The sequence below is a fragment of the Ostrea edulis genome, chromosome 4 (genome assembly GCF_947568905.1).
Source record: "Ostrea edulis chromosome 4, xbOstEdul1.1, whole genome shotgun sequence".
In the NCBI taxonomy this organism is placed as follows: Eukaryota; Metazoa; Mollusca; class Bivalvia; order Ostreida; family Ostreidae; genus Ostrea; species Ostrea edulis.
In genome coordinates this window covers 20,436,622-20,457,752 of record NC_079167.1, presented here as the reverse complement: position 1 = coordinate 20,457,752, position 21,131 = coordinate 20,436,622, and the positions used below count along the sequence as shown (strand labels likewise).

Below are 21,131 nucleotides of genomic sequence, written 5' to 3'. Positions count from 1 at the left end.
ACAGATACACCACTGTCCGTCACATAACAGATACACCACTGTCTGTCACATAACAGATACGCCATTGTCTGACCGATTCACTACCTCATTTTAGTGCATTATATGTACACACCACATAAGACAAGTCAGGCCACGGTATGTTATTTCAATGTTTCATGTACAAAGACAGGAACCTTTCCACCGAAATCAAGAGAGTATAACAAATTACACGTACTAGGCTTATTTACTTCACTCTTCCTTTTTATTTACTTCAGTCTTCCTTTTAGTATATCTTATTCACATTCTGTTATCTGTCTGAGTGCACAGACTTTATCTCTTTCTTTTTAAGTAAAAGTTACTGATGTAAAGAAAAATGTTTTCTTATATAGATCATTCCTGTCAACATATGGAGTGGATTTTTTTTTCCAAACGTAATTGTTATTTTGTTAAACTGGAAGGTACCTTTTCAGGACATAAAAGATATAGAAAAAACATACCACAACCTCATGTAACTTAAGATCAGTGTATTTCATAAACAATGGCATATTTATGATTTATTTATTTCATATCAGAGTTATAGAACAAACTATTTACTAAATATATGATTGATACTTTTAGTTTTTTATGGAAATTATACATATTTTTTTAAAGGGCCTGTATTTTATACAAGAGTGTCCCATTCCTGTAACCCCACCACCCTGTGTCTCATACTGAAGAATTGTATTTCATCTGTTCAAAACAGTGAAACCGTACATGTTTGTTAACTTTATAATTTATTATGACAGAAGATGTGTTAAATATTTTCTATACTATAACCGCTTTTTCATGAAACAGACAGCTTAGCCAATGTGTTGTGGAAAGCAACATTTTCTGTACTTAAAAACTTGCATGTACTTTCATCATGACGGCCATGCCAATGTGTTCAAGAATATAAAGCAATTGTTGTACTTAAAACCTCTATCAGCATGCTGAACAATTAGCCAGCTACTGATGAATTCCTTTATATGCAGTTAAATATAAATATACATAATGTAATAAGGATCCTGTTTGATATCCCAGCATTCTTTGTGTAACTTGGAAGTCCCTTGACAATGTTAAATTTTCTTTCTAATAAGAATTCTGTCTCATTTTACATTTATGGTCCCACATTCTTTGTGTGTGACATGGTGCTTTTATAGAATCACCTGTCTTTCTGTAGAAATATATTGTCTTATATTTTCTGACACTAATCATTGATTTTTCTCTTGTGGAAATACTGTATACCATGTAAACCTGAGCAGCACTGGTGTAGGTTGCGTATGACTCGGAAAAAAATTGTGTTCAATACCCAAGTTTTTTTTAACAATTTGAAGGTCACTTTGAGAAAAATGTGCTAGTTCTTCTTGCAGCTATATCTTATATTCATTATGACCTTGAGATGACATGACTTTGAGCCAAGGTCATTTATCAAAGTTACGATCATAGAATTTAGAATTTTCTTTTGATGTGTTACATTATTATTAATAAGATTTTGTAAGTGCATACCAATATGGTATTGAAGTGTGAAGTTTAAAAAAATATATATGCACCCATATGAAAAGGGATCCCTGCAATAGGACAGCTCTAGTTTGTTTTCTGTGTTTTAAAGGTTTGAACTCTGACATAAAAATGCAAATAAATGTATATTCCTTTTCTATTCTGTAACTGTCTTAAATATGCATTTTTCATGTAGGTCAGCCATATTGCAAGTCACAGATTTTTTTCGTTTTTAATACATGTATATATTTTGTGAGCTTGATAGAATGATCAACTTATATATGGTTGTTTTTAACTTGTTCAGTTTAAAGGTCGTAAGAAACAGATGTGATTAGCAGTAATTTATTTTTAGTATACAGGGTATCCACATGTACATGACGCAGTAGTGTTAGATTCCAGCAAATCAACTGACTGCAATACTGTTTGTATGACATCACATGACGAGTGACATCATGACGGGTGACATCACATGACGAGTGACATCACATGATGAGTGACATCACGATGGGTGACATCACATGACGAGTAACATCACATGAGTGACATCACATGACGAGTGACATCATGACGGGTGATATCACATGACGAGTGACATCACATGACGAGTGACATCACGATGGGTGACATCACATGACGAGTAACATCACATGAGTGACATCACGATGGGTAACATCACATGACGAGTGACATCACATGATGAGTGACATCATGATGGGCAACATCACATGACGAGTGACATCACATGATGAATGATATCACTATGTACTGCTTCTTTATCTTTTATGAGAAACAAGTATGAAGTATAAAAGAAAGAAATAATTGCCCTGTAAAATATAAAAAAATTAGAAGTGAGTGAAAAGCCGAAATCAATATTTAGGGATCAATTACACATACATTAGATGTGGACAATTGCTTCAATGACATCATATACCTTACAAATCCCCCTCCCCCCCCAATAAATTTGTCTCTAAAATACGGGCTATAGACGTAACAGCTCAGGTGTGTTCCAATACATTTTCCATTGATATAATAATTTTTAACATTTAGCAGTACAGTGTATATGCTTACTGAATCCATGTTCTATGAGTTTCCAACTGAAAAACTAATTCAAGGTAAAATACAATGTTTTGCATGGAATAGTTACAAACATGAAATTACATCTTCTTGTCATAACTAAATGACATCCTTAAAATTAAAAGCTCAGTTTTACCAAATGAATTCAAATCAGATTTTATTTTCAAGGCAATTGTATACTTCTATTTCAATATAGATTTCACCTCACTTTTCTTTTTGTACCATGTGAATGTTGGCATGGTCATTATATCTAGTTATGATCTCTGGTGAGGAGAGCAAATTAAGGAGGTACTCTACATCGTCATAATGGCCGACTTCCTTTTAAAACATGGATGAAATTATAAATATCAGCAACATTTGTCTATTCATTAGAAAAAATTCTTGTTTGATATTTTTCTCAGACTGCTTTCTACTAAAACTGCCTGTTTTTTTTTTTTTTTACTAAATAAAGTAAATTTGAAAAATTTAAATTTCAAAATATTGTACATATCCTCCACTTTTCATCCATATTAAATTTCTCTGGTGTAGCATACCTCCTTAAGCTGGGGATTGATTAAGCTGTACATTAATTACCGTGTTTGAGTCTCTGCAGCCAATCGGTGCATTTTACTACTTTATTTTACAAAATAATTTGGCATACCTTTTTTAAAAATGATGTCTTTGTATAATTATTTTTGAAGATATTTTGCTTAGAATTGTATGGCGATATACATGTGATATTAGAACTGTGAAAATCTTTGATCATGCAGAGTTAAAAATAAAGCATATTTCAAATCATAATTATTTGTCTATCTATCTACAATGTTATTTACAAGTCACATGAAAGCAGAAGAATAAATATTCAACATCTTTATTAAACTGTTTTTATTTAGGTAGTGTTTGTATACACACCTGGCCTATATACAGTAAACATTTCTATTAAATATATATGACATGCGGTACATTAAAATTACATGTACATTAACATGTTTAATGAAAGACTTAGTTAAAAAAAATTTTTGCTTCCCTATTGCAACATAAATAAAAACAACATCACAAATCACGTCACCGATAAGTTCGTTCTGGAGTGGAGGACATTGAGCGCCACCTGTGGAGCCAGTTTGTACACGCCCACATCCTGTAGTGCCTGCTCTTTCTCTGGAACGCTGTCATCTGACATTAAGACCTCCCTCAGCAACAGAGCAGAGCCCACCCTCAGACACAGCAGTACGCAGGCCTCGTTAATCCTGAAATTAAAAATAAATCATCACAATCAAATAAATACAGAAACAGCAGTCTGCAGGCCTCATTAATCCTGAATTAAAATTAAATCATCACAATCTTATAAATACTGACACAGGAGAACGCAGGCCTCATTAATCCTAAAATTAAACCAGTTCCGTAGAATCACAAGAGTTAATCTTATAAATACAGGAATGCGTTATATATGGAGCGCCAAAAGAACATATTACTCAAATAATTGAAGATATCTTTACTTATTTTAAGATATCATCAATTGATTTGATGTGTGCAACAAATTCAATTAAAGATCTCTTCAAATGATTAATGATGTCTTTAATTCTGAATTATTGTGAGCATTAATTGAATTCTTGATTGCATTAATTATTCTGCAGAATTGATGAGTGTTATAATTGAATTGTTGCTTTCTTTAAATGAATTAATGACATGAATTGATGCATGCTATAATTCAATTGAAGAGAGCAATAATTCAATTAATGCATGCATCAATTCAATTAATGTATATGCTATAATTGAATTATTGCTCTTTTCAATTGAATTTTAAAATTAAATCAATTGAAAATAGCAATAATTCTCTTAGAGAGAACTATATCATAAATATAATTGGAAATATTTTCAATTCAACATATCCACAACTAAATTAATGATCCCTTAAATTGATTTGTTGCACTCTTTCAAAGAATTGATTAGCATATTAATTCCTTAAACAAAGTTGTTTAACATGAGAGCAATAATTGAATTGATGCACTCATCAAATCAATTATTGCTCTCATGAATTGAATTAAGGTACGCATCAAATCAATTACAGTACTGTAGATTCCTAAAAAATACACGAGGAATTTATTATTGCATAATTTTACAAGAAGTACCACACGCGAAAAAAAATTGTTTGCTTTTATTTTTATAATGCTGAAATACATGTTAAAAATCTTGATCAACAGACCTTTCGCTAATTAATGTTCTCGCGATTTGACGTCCACATTCACTTTGCGATATCAAGTACTCGCATAAAACAGTATTGCACACAATAATTGAATAGATGATATCTTCAATGAATTGAACACATCTTAAATTATTTGAGTATATGTTAACTTGGCGCTCCATATTTATTATTTGAATATTACTAAGTGCTTTTTCATGCAGTCACACACCTGTCAGAAACATGTGAATAATAAAAAGTCTGCTGTTCTTCCAGGCTGTGACATAAAATTTATTCTACCATTCTAGCTCATGTGTAGTAGATTTTCGTATTGGAAATCATCATCTTTGGAACCAGAGTGTGGTCGAGGTGGGTGTACACAAAAACAGGATTTTAATAATTTACAGAAATGTTTTTTTGAGTCTTTCCTTCAGATAAAAAAACAATAGTTTGTCAAATTAACAATAGTTTGTCTTATCAAGCTTTTAAAATGTAAATACAGTCTACTCCGGATATAATGAAATTCAGGGGACCGACCTGAATTCTTCATTATATCCAAAGTTCAATATAACCAATGCTGAAATACACAAATATTGCTACTGGGGGATTTGATTTAACTTCAATATAACAGATAATTCAATATAACCGACTTCAATATAAGTGGAGTGGACTGTACAAGTTTGTTCCAATAACAGCCTTTGGTTCAGAGTGGATCAAGCCACAATAAATAGGTCCACAACTTTGCAGCCCATGGCTTCTCATTTTCTAAGAACTAACAAATTTACTGAGTATAGAAATATATAAGTAAAATTGATGCTAAAGAAACCCACTGTCTGAAGTAATTCTGTGGTTTTGTGGTGTACTCTGCGAACAGAGGAAAAAGGTTCCTAGTCATATCAAACTCCAACTGTTTGGCTCCAGCTTCACTGAACCGGTTTTGTAACACTACCTGTAAAATCACACACACACATATATATAGTACATAATGACACGCAAGGTACAGTAAAATGCAATTATAGCTATTGCTATTGGGGACAAATAATTTTGATTGATTATAAATCTAATTTCTTATCTTTTAAAAATGAGTTCATAATATGTTTTAAACCTATAGGGAACAAGAGGCACATGGGCCACATTGCTCACCTGAGCAGCAGTTCTTAACAATAATTACAAGCTTGAGCATAACTATCATTATACTAGCTGCTTGGTTCAGAAAAAACTTTTCAAAGGTAACGACTAAAAATTCATTAATTATCAAACTTAATTATTAAACGAGACTACAAATTCATCAATTATCATACACCCTTATAGATGAATATGGCCTTTCATATTAACAAACTTCATCTAAGGATGCTTTGTGCCCAGTTTGTTCCCTATACATTTGCATGTAAAACTTTCAATCCCCTATTGAGGCCCATTTCTAACCCCAGGGGTTATGATTTCTACAAACCTGAATCACCACTTTGTCAGAAAGCTTTCATGTAAATTTTAGCTCTTCTGGCCCAGTGGTTCTTGAGAAGATTTTGAAATAACCCCACCCTATTTTTTTTATTTTTGTGATTATCTCCCTTTTGAAGGGAGCATGGCCCTTCATTTGAACAAACTTGAATCCCCTTCACCTAAGGATGATTTGTTCCAAGTTTGATTGAAATTGGCCCAGTGGTTCTGGAGAAGATTTTCTTATATATCAGCATGTAAAACTTTGACCCCCTTATGTGGCCCCACCCTACCCTTAGGGGCCATGATATGAACAAATTTGAATCTACTTTAAACGACGAAGCTTTCTCTTAAATCTCTACTCATATGGCCTGGTGGTTCTTGAGAAAAAGATTTTTCCTATATATTTCCATGTAAAATTTGATCTCCTATTGTGGACTCATCCTACCCCTAGGGGTCATGATTCTATCAAACTTGAATATCCACTATGTCAGGAAGCTTTCATGTAAATTTCAGTTTTTCTGGCCCAGTGGTTCTTGAGAAAATCTTTAAATGGCCCTACCCTAATATTACATTTTTGTGATCATCTCCCCTTTGAAGGGAGATCTTTAAATGGCCCTACCCTAATATTGCATTTTTGTGATTATCTCCCCTTTGAAGGGAGCATGGCCATTCATTCGAAGAAACTTGAACTCCCTTCACCCAAGGATGACTTGTTCCAAGTTTGATTGAAATTGGCCCAGTGGTTCTAGAAAAGATTTTCCTATATATCAGGATGTAAAACTTTGAAAGGAAATGGGCTACTCATGGGGACAGGCACAGTATATTGCCAAGGACAGAGGTAGATGGAGACAACTTGTTGAAGCCTTATGTCCCACCGGGGATGAAGAGGATAAGTAAGTAAGTAAAACTTTGATCCCCTTAAGCGGCCCCAGCCTATCCATGGAGGCCATGATCTGAGAAAATTTGAATCAGCTTTATATCAGGAACCTTTCAGGTAAATCTCAACTCTTCTGGCACACTGATTCTTGAGAAGAAGATTTTTAAAGATTTTCTTTATAAATTAGGATGTATAACTTTGATCCCCTATCGTGGCCCCAACAAACCCCTGGAGGTAACGAATTTTACAAACTTAAACTTCCCTCCACTATGTCAGGAAGCTTTCGTGTAAATTTCAGCTCTTCTGGATCAGTGGTTCTTGAGAAGAAATTTTTAAAAGACCCCACCCTATTTTTGCATTTTTGTGATCCCCTTAAAGGAAACATGGCCTTTCATTTGAACAAACTTGAAAGCCCTTCACCCAAGGATGCTTTTTGTCGAGTTTGGTTGAAATTGGCCTAGTGGTTCTGGAGAAGAAGATGAAAATGTGAGAAGTTTATGCCACCAACGACATACAATGGACAAATCTTGATCAGAAAAGCTCACTTGAGCCTTTGGCACAGGTGAGCTAATAAAAAATCACTGTAAGTGTGAATTATTCATTATAAGCATGTTCACTGCAACTTTGTTTTACTGTAAGTGTGAATTCATTATAAGCGTGTTCTCTGTAACAGTGTTTTACTGTAAGTGTTAATTCATTATAAGTGTGTTCACTGTAACCATGTTTTACTGTAAGTGTGAATTCATTATAAGCATGTTCACTGTAACAGTGTTTTACTGTAATTGAAAATTAATTATAATAAGTGTTTTCTGTAACCATGTTTTACTGCAAGTGTGAATTCGTTATAAGTGCGTTCTCTGTAACCTTGTTTTACTGTACATGTATATTTGAGGTAGGATCAATATTCAGCTGTACAGAAAACCACAACAGGCTTCAATTCATTTGGTATGAGCACTAAGCAGTCCTGCTGATTGATTATAGAGCATTAAAACATTCAAATAAAGTAAACAAACAACTACATTTATTTGCAACTTGTCAATATGAAGAGTTGTTGAAGATTGATAATATTCTAGAGTGAGTCAACATTATTGTATATGTACAGTGTATTAAACAAGGTAACTCATCCTCTTAAACAAAAAAAATCATGGGTAAAGGACTCTTAGTAGCAAATATTCCTCACCTTACATGATCAAATTTTCTGACAATGCATCTCTGCGACACTGCATAACTAACATGATTTAATTACCTCGTCCAACATGAACTTGCTCATTTTGTCTGCTAGCTTCCTCCACAGTTTGACAAACAATGGTTTACTGAGTTTTCTGTTCATGGTCAATAAGTGGTCCCTGAGGACCATCAGCATGTCACAGGCCGCAGTGGTCAGAGAGAGGTCAGCAGATTCTTCCAAATCTCTCCACCTACAGTAAACTATGTATTACAATCTCTCCACCTACAAACACACCAACAGTAAACTATATATCACCATCTCTCCACCTACAGACACACCAACAGTAAACTATATATCACAATCTCTCCACCTACAGACACACCAACAATAAACTATATATCACAATCTCTCTACCTACAGACATACCAACAATAAACTATATATCACAATCTCTCCACCTACATACACACCAACAGTAAACTATGTATTACAATCTCTCCACCAACAGTAAACTATATATCACAATCTCTCCACCTACAGACACACCAACAGTAAACTATATATTACAATCTCTCCACCAACAGTAAACTATATATCACAATCTCTCCACCTACATACACACCAACAGTAAACTATGTATCACCATCTCTCCACCTACATACACACCAACAGTAAACTATGTATCACAATCTCTCCACCTACAGACATACCAACAGTAAACTATGTATTACAATCTCTCCACCTACAGACACACCAACAGTAAACTATGTATTACAATCTCTCCACCAACAGTAAATTATATATTACAATCTCTCCACCTACAGATATACCAACAGTAAACTATATATCACAATCTCTCCACCTACATACACACCAACAATAAACTATATATCACAATCTCTCTACCTACAGACACACCAACAATAAACTATATATCACAATCTCTCCACCTACATACACACCAACAATAAACTATGTATCACAATCTCTCCACCTACAGACACACCAACAATAAACTATATATCACAATCTCTCTACCTACAGACACACCAACAATAAACTATATATCACAATCTCTCCACCTACATACACACCAACAATAAACTATATATCACAATCTCTCTACCTACAGACACACCAACAATAAACTATATATCACAATCTCTCCACCTACATACACACCAACAATAAACTATATATCACAATCTCTCTACCTACGGACACACCAACAGTAAACTATGTATCACAATCTCTCCACCTACAGACACACCAACAATAAACAATATATCACAATCTCTCTACCTACAGACACACCAACAATAAACTATATATCACAATCTCTCCACCTACAGACACACCAACAATAAACTATATATCACAATCTCTCCACCTACAGACACACCAACAGTAAACTATGTATCACAATCTCTCCACCTACAGACACACCAACAATAAACTATATATCACAATCTCTCCACCTAGACATACCAACAATAAACTATATATCACAATCTCTCCACCTAGACATACCAACAATAAACTATATATCACAATCTCTCCACCTAGACATACCAACAATAAACTATATATCACAATCTCTCCACCTACAGACATACCAACAATAAACTATATATCACAATCTCTCCACCTACAGACATAATAACAATAAACTATATATCACAATCTCTCCACCTACATACACACCAACAGTAAACTATATATCACAATCTCTCCACCTAGACATACCAACAATAAACTATATATCACAATCTCTCCACCTAGACATACCAACAATAAACTATATATCACAATCTCTCCACCTAGACATACCAACAATAAACTATATATCACAATCTCTCCACCTAGACATACCAACAATAAACTATATATCACAATATCTCCACCTAGACATACCAACAATAAACTATATATCACAATCTCTCCACCTACAGACATACCAACAATAAACTATATATCACAATCTCTCCACCTAGACATACCAACAGTAAACTATATATCACAATCTCTCCACCTACAGACATACCAACAATAAGCTGTACAATCTCTACACAGCAAAGTCACAAAACAGAATCTTTCATGTTATGCAGCAGATAGATCAGTTGGTAGAGCACCTGACTGGAGATTCTCGGGTCCTAGGTTCAAATCACCGGTGGGTCACTTACTTTCTCTCTTCTCATTACACATATATTGTAAATTTATCTACATTTGTACATGTACTTCGTGTACAATGTACAGAAGTGTAAAACCTGTGGAGCATCAGCATGCTAAAGTAAATGTTGAACTCACTTCATTTTCCTATAAGGCTGTGATCGAGCTTGGACGTCCACAAAGGCATGATTCAGGATGTTCTTCTCCATTTCTATTTTTAACTTGTCATACAGGTCGATTCCTTCGTCAAACACACTCTTGTCTGCCATGAAACCTCCTCCTCCTCTCAAAGCAGGAATCTACAATACATGTTAAACATCTTATTATTGTACAGGAATCTATAATACATGTTAAACATCTTATTATTCTTATTAAAACATCTTATTATTGTACAGGAATCTATAATACATGTTAAACATCTTATTATTGTACAGGAATCTACAATACATGTTAAACATCTTATTATTGTACAGGAATCTATAATACATGTTAAACATCTTATTATTGTACAGGAATCTATAATACATGTTAAACATCTTATTATTGTACAGGAATCTATAATACATGTTAAACATCTTATTATTGTACAGGAATCTATAATACATGTTAAACATCTTTTTATTCTTATTAAAACATCTTATTATTGTACAGGAATCTATAATACATGTTAAACATCTTATTATTGTACAGGAATCTATAATACATGTTAAACATCTTATTATTGTACAGGAATCTATAATACATGTTAAACATCTTATTATTGTACAGGAATCTATAATACATGTTAAACATCTTATTATTGTACAGGAATCTATAATACATGTTAAACATTTTATTATTGTACAGGAATCTATTATACATGTTAAACATCTTATTATTCTTATTAAAACATCTTATTATTGTACAGGGCAATACTGAAAACCCACTTCATTCACAATGACTTTATCTCACGATTTACCAATGATGAACAAGTTTGCTGTGACTAATGTTCGCAACCATGATAATTTTAAACAAATATAAAAGGCATTAAAGGTTTGGTTTGTGGTGAGAAATATTTGTGATGCTGAGGCTTTTGTGAACTTTGCGAAAACTTCTTGCACATGAATAAAAGATGGTTTAGGCCTGACTGTACCTTATTACAGGAATTTACCGTAAATGTAACACAATATATATTGTACAGGGCAACATCTAATCAAAAGGAATTTTCTGTAAATGTAACACATCTTATATTGTTCAAGGCAACATCTTATCACAGGGATCTACTGTAAATTAACACAATATATATTGTACAGGGCAACATCTTATCACAGGGATCTACTGTAAATGTAACACATCTTATATTGTTCAAGGCAACATCTTATCATATCTACTTGACAAATTATATACTTTATTCTGAAGGGAGACATTTTGTAGTGTAATTTCTTCTTTATCTCAATGAAGTTTTGTCCTCATTATACCTTTCTTCCCATTTCACCTGGTATTCTGATATTTGGCATGTAGACACATCACTATATGAAGATTGTCAGAAGGAAACGGGTTAATATAAGTTGCTACAACTTGTTTCCGAATCCTGTGTACATATTACTTATTGTGTATGGATAAGATAAGATAAGATAAGTTTATTCTAATTTTGGGCCCAGAGGGCATAACAGTAAGACAGTTTATAAAGAAGGAAATTCAAATTCAAAAAAGAAAGAAAGTTTACAACATTAACTACAGGTTACATAGACTGCAAACTGTGTGTGGATGCAGCATGTTGGGGAAACAAGTACATACATATATGAATTGCTAATCATGTATATACACAAGTAAATGGACAGTATCAGTATTATACCAACATATGAATAATAAACTGTAATGTGTATATATATACTGACTTATTCAAATGAAATAAAGTTTAATTAAGATTGTCATTCACATTTGTGACCTTCATATGTCCTTGAATAATATCTCGAGATTAAACTAGGAAAATTTGTACATGTCATATCATTCCAACTGTTGGACCTTATATTATTAATAAGGGTTCTGATATCTAGTTTGTAGAACATCACCAAATGTTCCATTTGTCATTATAATTTTTATGAGCTTGTATAGTCTCGAAAAGTCAAGGTCAGACTTCATAGGAAAATTTGATCATGCCAATATTACATGTCGGTGTCTGGTGATTCATGTATATGCATCACAATGTAAGATTTATCATCATAATTTTGTAATGTAATCTTAAAGTCATTCTTATCTCATTGGATATTTACTCAAGCCCTTACAGGGAGCTGAGTTTATATTTAATTAAATAATCCATTTTAATGATATTTCTACTCCATACAGTATGTATTTTGTAGTAATTTACATCTCCAGGAGATAAAATTCAATCTGTCATGAAAAGTTTATATACTACAATATATTAATCGGAAACCAACACAAGAACTGTTCATCCTACTTAACTTTTGTGGGCATCAAGTTTAAATATGAGAATTTGACAACAAATACAATTTTGTTGGTTTGTAAATTCATGAGCTTTTGAATAAAATTTGTGGTGCATTGATTACCAGAATTCATGGTATCACACAAAACAATTAAAACAAAAAATTTAAAACGTGTGTTTAACAAATAAAGACAAAACTATTGTATGATGGTTAAATCTACTCTCTTATTTACCTTCGCATCTCGTTTACCGGGATCTGCTGCGAACTCTACTGGCCGAGCAGCGCTGTGGTACTGTAGTTCCACAAAAAACTGCAACATCAAAACAATTGTCAAATCCCAAGGATAACTCAGACAGCAAGTGCAAACAATGGTTTTGCATGACGATCATAAGATTATTTTGATGAATGCAAATCTTAATTCAAATATAAATTTGAGTTTTACTATATTTCAGTATAACCTGGACAGAACATGTTGACCTACCGTGGCATTGCACCACTCTCGCAGGACCTCAGTTATGTAATGTACAGCGTTAAATATTGCACAAAATGTGTCTCCTAGTGAATCGTGGGTCACTTCTTTCATGACCTGCACAAGACGAATTCTGAAATCTTCTAATAACTCCAGCTGCATGCCAAGAAACTTCAAGCGGTGGTCAGGTGAGGGAAGGTATTTATATCGGTCTGTGAAAAATTTAAACATAACTTAGTTTGAAATGAACTGTGAAAAAGCTCTACACTTCATGTACTGTACATGAATATACACATGTATACTCTGCTGAAGAATGTTTAAGTATGTATTCTCTCTGAGATGTGGTTGCTTGTTTGATATATATTATTACTGTCAACGAGATGTGATCTAACTCTTCGGATCAAATTACTGTAATAGTGATAAATTTATTATATACCCCCTTCTGTATTTTTAAACCCCATTCATAAGATAATGTATTCCAAATTATCAAAATCACAAACATACAGTGAAAATATTTTTTGTGTACACAGTTCATTAATATTTGTGAAGAGGTCGATTATTTTCCACCAAAAAAACATGAGTTGATGCATTGTGATGTCATCAATTTCAGAGAGACATGATTTGGAATCAGATCACCACAGTATGGGGATCTGGAAAGTCAGATCACACTCTGTGAATTTAACAGTATCAAAACACGGATTATTGATGGGTGTATATTTTGATTTAGCTGTGGAAACTTCTTTCCATGTCTTCTAAATTTCAGTTTAGGTAAAAAAAAAATTAACTTCTTAGTTCTAAGATCAATTTTGTCAAAAATAGATGAGAGGTGTTTTTTCCCTTTCTATTTAACTAATAAAAAAAAGATTGGGGATTAAAAAAAAATAAATTCAAAACTCACTATTTTTAAAAAGTTCCAGCACAGAGCAAGCATCAGATAAATCTTCCTCAATGTGCCATGGCAGAAAATTATTTGTGCTTTTTCATATATATTGTCCGAGATAATAATGTCATGATGATGAAATATTTGGAACTACATAATTCCGCCAACCATTTGCAAAATTTTAACTGTTTATGCAAACGTTGGGATGACCCAGACTTAGTCAAATGTTTTATAAATGAAAGTATCTAAACTGTAATCAGGGATTTATTTTTTTTTGGCATCAGACGACCAAATAAGAGAAATTTTATTTCATTTGTTTAAGGATAAAAATAATTAATATGCATTATTTAAACAGATACGGCAGGCCTGAGAAGCAAGTAATTAATTATTTAATGGCCTTACGGAGGATGCAGAATTCCAACTAAATCAACTAAGGATGAAGATGAGATCAGCTGGAACCCTGGTCTAGCAAAGATGACTACACACAAGAACCATCAGCATGTTTTGTATGACGTACCTGTGATGGTTGACACCAGCATGTTTTGTGTGACGTACCTGTGATGGTCAGCATGTTTTGTATGACGTACTTGTGATGGTTGACATCAGCATGTTTTGTATGACGTACCTGTGATGGTCAGCATGTTTTGTATGACGTACCTGTGATGGTCAGCATGTTTTGTATGACGTACCTGTGATGGTGGACATGAGGGTGACAAAGCTCTCGCCACATTCTGGAACCTTCAGCGTGTCAATGTCCGCGATGTTTTTGTATTGTGACTCCCAAGCTGTGGTGGAGGACAAAAGGGAATCCATCTTCTCTATGGCAACTATAATATATATAGTTAAATTGTACAAAACACAAGAAATCCATGAATTCTCCCAAGTTTATTTATATCTGGACTTAAATGTGCCCTATGCGAGGATATTTGAATATACGCTATCTGAGGATATCTGATTTCACTAGTTATATTCTTGGTTTTCTTTGTATATTGTGGGAACTACATGTAAATTTCAGATAAAACTATAGACCCCTAATGTGGTCCCATTCTGATCCTAGCTCAAGAGGAAAGATTAGAACTTTTAATATACATGTACGTGAGGAGGCTTGCTCATTCAATTATTTCTACAATCTGTAGCAATTCTATCTCATAAGATGTAACATGTACTAAGTGAAACACTGAGTTACTGTGATTGTGGTCTTGTCAAATTCCAGGGTCATGGTTAGAATGAAACTAAATCTGTTTGAAATACTGTGGCCTTTTTGGCTTTGTAGAAAAGATTTTAACTCCGAACCCCTATTGTGGCCCCATCCTTTCTTGAGGCCATAATTTGAACAAATATGAATCCTCAGTATGAAAGGACACATTCAGAAAGCTTTATTTTTGTTTACTCTTTCTATTCCAAAATATATAAGTAGCCCGGACCTATATACCTAAGGTTTAATTACTTCCAGTTATCAGCTAATAACAACTACTGTATGCATTAAAGAAACCCCATTACCTATTGATCTGAATGGGGTCATCAACTTGTCATATCCACCTTGCCTAAGAAGTTTGCTGACCACTGGTCAAAAGGTTCTCTGACAATTAACCAATATAGCAAGATGTAAAACAATTAGCCTGGGCCCTCTTCTTCGAAGTTGGAACAATTATCTATTTTTAGGAGGGAACTTGGCCCTTCATTTTCATAATTTTAAATCTCCTTTACCTACATGTATCAACTTTTATTTTTGTTCAAATTAGACTTGGGGTCCTGGAGAAGTTTATAGGAAAACAATACATTTGGAACTAAAATACATAGTGGTGCCTTACACTTTTTTTCTATTTCAATCCATCGGTCAAACACTCTGGGGACAGTTAAGATATCCATGCTGCTGTTTAGACCGGTGGGGTAGTGGTAGATTTGATGAAGTTCATGATCAAAGAATATGGCTTCATCAACAAGGTGACAGAAGAGATGTTCATCCTCCATAATTGTTGGGAGGTCCGCAGCCATCTTCTCCATCACCAACACCACAAGTCCTCGCATGAACTCCACCTGCTCAAAATTAAACATGCATATCAGGAAAAATTATGGAGACTTTATGATCATTTGAAGGCAGTCTTTCTTTGAGAATAAACATCATATAATCAAACCTTAGCATCAACCACATAAAATCCAGCAATTTCCAATAAATGTTGAATTCTCTGGTCCAAAAACGAAGAGTGGTCCCTGATCCAGTTCAAAACTTGTCCAAAGTACCACTCCGGCTGTAAATAATTACAAAACACTATAGAAAATCAAGTACCACTCTGGCTGTAAATAATTACAAAACACTATAGAAAATCTAGTACCACTCCAGCTGTAAAAAATAATAAAACACTATAGAAAATCAAGTACCACTCAGCCTGTAAAAAATTATAAAACACTATAGAAAAATCTAATACCACTCAGCCTGTAAAAAATAACAAAACACTATAGAAAAATCAAGTACCACTGCGACTGTAAAAAATAACAAAACATTATAGAAAAATCTAGTACCACTCAGGCTGTGAAAAATATGAAAACACTATCGAAAAATCAAGTGCCACTCCGGCTGTAAGAAAAATAACAAAACACCATAGAAAATCAAGTGCCACTCCGACTGTAAAAAAAATAACAAAACACCATAGAAAATCAAGTACCACTCAGGCTGTAAAAAAATAACAAAACACTAAAGAAAATCAAGTACCACTCAGGCTGTAAAAAAATAACAAAACACTAAAGAAAATCAAGTACCACTCAGGCTGTAAATTTTGTTTTACAAAATACTATCGAAAAATCTAATTCTATTATCAGTATCTCGAACATTAATATCTCGAATACTATATATGTTGAAGTGAAGTGGAAGTCCAAATGACATCTTATCTGTGTATTTAACCTCAAAATCTCAAACTTTTGGATATCTCAGTTTTTCCTCAACCCCATTGAATTTAAGTTAACAAGGTTTGACTGTATACAACAGCTTTACTAGTTTTGCTTTTAAAGTTACATAAATTAAATTTGATAAGAACATCTTCTCCATGAAAAACACCCCATTACCTTCTCCCAGTTGTTAGTCTGTTTGTTGCCGTAGAAATGGTACTTGAAGCGCTTGTGTAGAGGAGTGACTAAATGTTGAATTGGCAGCAACAGAGGCTTAAAAGAAAATTCCTGTGACAAAAAAGTCAGTGTCTTCTTCTGTACCTCTTTACTCAGGGGTTCTCTGTTTCATCATTAAGTCAGAACTTTATTTGCTATCTGTATTTCTCTGAAATGTGTGGATTCCTTGTCTATCTCATCCCAATTTCAATTTATGTCCTTGTTTCATGTTTGTTTTAAGCTTGAGATACGCCTTCCACTGGTATAATAAAAACTTCTATACATAAAAACAAACCCTCCCCCCCAACGCACACAAACCAATATTTATAATACGTAACTAAATTCTCAAACGTAAAAATATATATCTAGAAATTTTGCACACATGTCTGAAAGAATGATTTGTTTCACACCTTTTATATGGATGTCTGTATTTAAATTCCCATTGGAAAATATGTCTGGTAAATTCGAACCCTATTTAAAGTGCATTTTATATATCACTGTGTGAACTTTATTGTTCGTATATTTAAAAACCACATTCTTGTACATCCTAATTTATTATGAAATATTTTTTAAAGGTTTCAAATATTTTATTTATCGGTACTTGCAAATACAATTTTTCTATGACTGGGACAGGTAAGTAGTCAAATTTTCCAAGGCTTGTAGCTTTTGATGAAAAAGATCAATATGATGTACCTTACAGGAAATAACTATTTATAGGTATCTAAATGTGTCATTTTTGAGACTTCTCTGTATTTTTGGTAAACAAAGGGACGAAATTAAGAAAACAACGCAAGTGATAGAGGGACTACTGTTTTTAATCGAGGCTTAGAAATATTTTGTCTGAATTTCCCGGCAGGCCGAGATTACCGACATTTACTCTATAACCAAACTTTGTTATATCCAATAAAGAATTTCACTATTTTCCTCTCGTAGGGGAATAAACATTATTTTGTAATAAGCATGAATTCATTATAAGCATGTTTTACTGTATCAATAATGCATCATAAACAATATCGCCTCTTTCATTGGTGTTCGGTCCGAACTATTTCAATGAAGGATACGGTAACTGTAGAAGTAGCAGCTGTAAGAAGATGGCGTCCATACTGAGGGATGGATCCGAGGGGGGTGGAGGGGTCTTTATAGAGGTTGCAATTAATGGCCATCCAACAGCTTTCAAACTTTCCTCCAGTAAACTAAAATTGTCAACAACAAAATGGAGGATTCGAACAGGAATACAATTATAGAATTATATCTATAATGAATTTTAAGAACATTTTCTTGAACTTGAGCGTGTTGAGTGCATCTATTCTTATTGGAAAAATTCTTGCATGAATTTTTTGTAAGCAGCATAACTACTGGTACTTACAATATACACATGTCGTGACTAATTCACGTTTACATGTATAATGTATGATAATCAAAAAGTATACCTGGAAAGTCTTGCTTTGAGAAGGTCGTACCAAAACAGAATAGTGTCTTTGAGAAACTGCAGAAGATTCTGACATTGCGAATTCTGTTTCTGTATATAGTATTCTGTCAAGGAGCAGAACTCATCCACTGCCACAGCCGTTCTGTCCGCCATTAGTGCCGAGTGAATCTGAATGCTGAGCGAGAAGACACATGACAACGTCAACCTTAGTAGAACTCAAAGTGAACTTGAGACACATTTATGACAATACAAAGTCAATCTTATAGCAACACTCCAAATGAACTTGAGAGGTGCATGCAGTATGCAAAAAATACACATTTAGTTACTTAGATCATGAGATGTATGATACATTGTTGAAGTTTTATATGCCATAAAATCTTGGAAATCAGTTGAAATCAGTTTTTAAAGTCAGGTGAAAAGATAGCAGTTTATATGCAATTTTTGAAGAATTGTTTATTTACGTGAAAAGTTTCAATTTTGAGGAAGGAGACATGATACAAAAAGAAGTTAATGGTATATACATAAATGATGAATACTTAATGGTAAATACTTTAAAATTATATGTACATAATCATACTATTACTTAAATAATGCTTATTTTCATGATGCACACAAAATCTTAATGGTAAACACTTAAAATAGTAAATATTTCTCTGGTAAATACTTAAATGGTAATGTTTATTTTCATACAAGAGTAATCTGAGTTCGGAGGTATGTTATAATGCACAGTGATAATTTTTGCTTTGTACAGAAACATCATCTACACCTGCCTGATGTTCTCTATGTGTGCGACACATGATAGGTACTGCTTATACTTGTTCAGTTCATCTACTTGGTTGATGAGTGGCGTCAAGTCCTCCACAAGATTCTTGAGTGTTGTACAGTGATCTAGAATATCATGATGTAAAGAGTCACTCTTTGTCTGTAATGCTGTTACAGTTGTCTGTGCTTCTTCGGCATTCTGCAGAGCCTCGTCTACCTCGGGAGGAATATCCCATTCAGTGAGTGCAAGCTGTGAAATTCACACAGAGTCAAATTAAAGAATGCTCTTCCATAAAAGTGGCTCATATTAACATAAAAACTTATACTGTTTATGACACTACATGATAAGATGATGATTTTTTGTGAAATTATTCGTATTGATCAATTTGTTTGTCTATCATCGTAGCTCAGTGGATAAAGTATCGGGTTAGTGACCTGAAGATCCCAAGTTTAAATCCGCCAGTCTTTTGTTCATCTGTTCATATTTATTGAAAATGTTTTGGGAAAATCATGCTTTTCATTCATGAATCCAAAATTGTATGATTTTTGCCTTTTTGGCATAAGTACTTATTACACAGTGCTCTGGAAAAAAACCTCAACAAACACGAGAAGAGGGATTTCGAGGGAAACACTCATTGAATAAAATTATCAATGCAACATTAATTTTGAATTTTAATTCTATTTTCCTGGGTTAGTAAAAAGGTTATTGAGAGTAAAAATGCCAAGTTCACTCGTGAAGACTGCTGATTAAATCAAAACTGAATCACAGCCTTGCAGTTGTTACATGCATCATTAGCTTATTTAGTATATGTTACTACTCTTACTTAAACAGGTTGGGAACAATTCCCCTATAGCGAGATATTCTCGCTAAAATGCGATTATCCCTCTTTAGCGAGAATAAATATATCCTGTACAACCGAGAAAAACACCCGTGGAATACATCTCTTCGTGTTTCACGTGAAAAGAAGAAAAAGTGCTAAAATGTGTGATACTTCTGCAAATATATTAATCAAAACAAAAACACTCACGATGTGTATTGGATTTCAGACTGCTTCCCTCTTACGCAGCAACTTTGACATGCAATTTCATGACTATGTTGTCAATTTCATAGAAACAATTCGCATCATGTTGAGTGCGTGTACCACTTATTCAGCGTTGCACGGGATTTGAGATTATTTTCAATAAAGACGCAAAAACACCTGTTGGTGGTAATGTTTATTTCTCGCTAAAGAGGGATAATTGCGTTTTAGCGAGAATATCTCGCTATAGGGGAAGTGTTCCCAACCTGTTAAAAACAGCTGTACACAAAGATGAATTAACAGCCATGTCATGCTTACACGACTCTCCAATGCCTGTGTTGCTTTCCTTGTCTCTGAATAAAATGATTTTAAGTCAGACAATGATTTGATATCATTCCCAAACTTCTTATTCACTATTTCAACAGCATTTTTTTTGCTCTCATCAGAGTTTGATAAGGGCGCATCCATGTTGGCAAATAGTCTTCATCACAATGACGTTTTTAGAGAGAACTAATTCGAACCAGAAATATTTCGTGTTCAGTTTAATCTTTGCTGATCTCATGAGTTTTTTCATGGACTATTGTAAATATCCTAAGATACTTAAACAGCTTTCTTCTTTTGTAAAAGTTCCACTTTGATTGGAGCATAAAGAAATTTACACGCATAAAAT

General features: G+C 33.7%; 1 protein-coding gene across 1 annotated transcript; it reads right to left on the bottom strand.

Annotated features, from left to right (window-relative positions):
• Positions 1-3,401: 3,401 nt before the first annotated feature.
• LOC125669668 (RAD50-interacting protein 1-like) lies at positions 3,402-20,954 on the bottom strand. Its single transcript, XM_048904373.2, has 14 exons — positions 20,780-20,954; positions 19,451-19,692; positions 18,682-18,855; positions 18,313-18,444; positions 17,213-17,375; positions 16,288-16,401; positions 15,964-16,189; positions 14,842-14,979; positions 13,285-13,484; positions 13,036-13,113; positions 10,519-10,679; positions 8,290-8,461; positions 5,557-5,675; positions 3,402-3,794 (listed from the first exon to the last, which is right to left on the bottom strand). Exons 1-14 carry the CDS (start codon positions 20,927-20,929, stop codon positions 3,608-3,610), a joined length of 2,256 nt encoding a protein of 751 aa, XP_048760330.2. The 5' UTR covers positions 20,930-20,954; the 3' UTR covers positions 3,402-3,607.
• Positions 20,955-21,131: the final 177 nt, after the last annotated feature.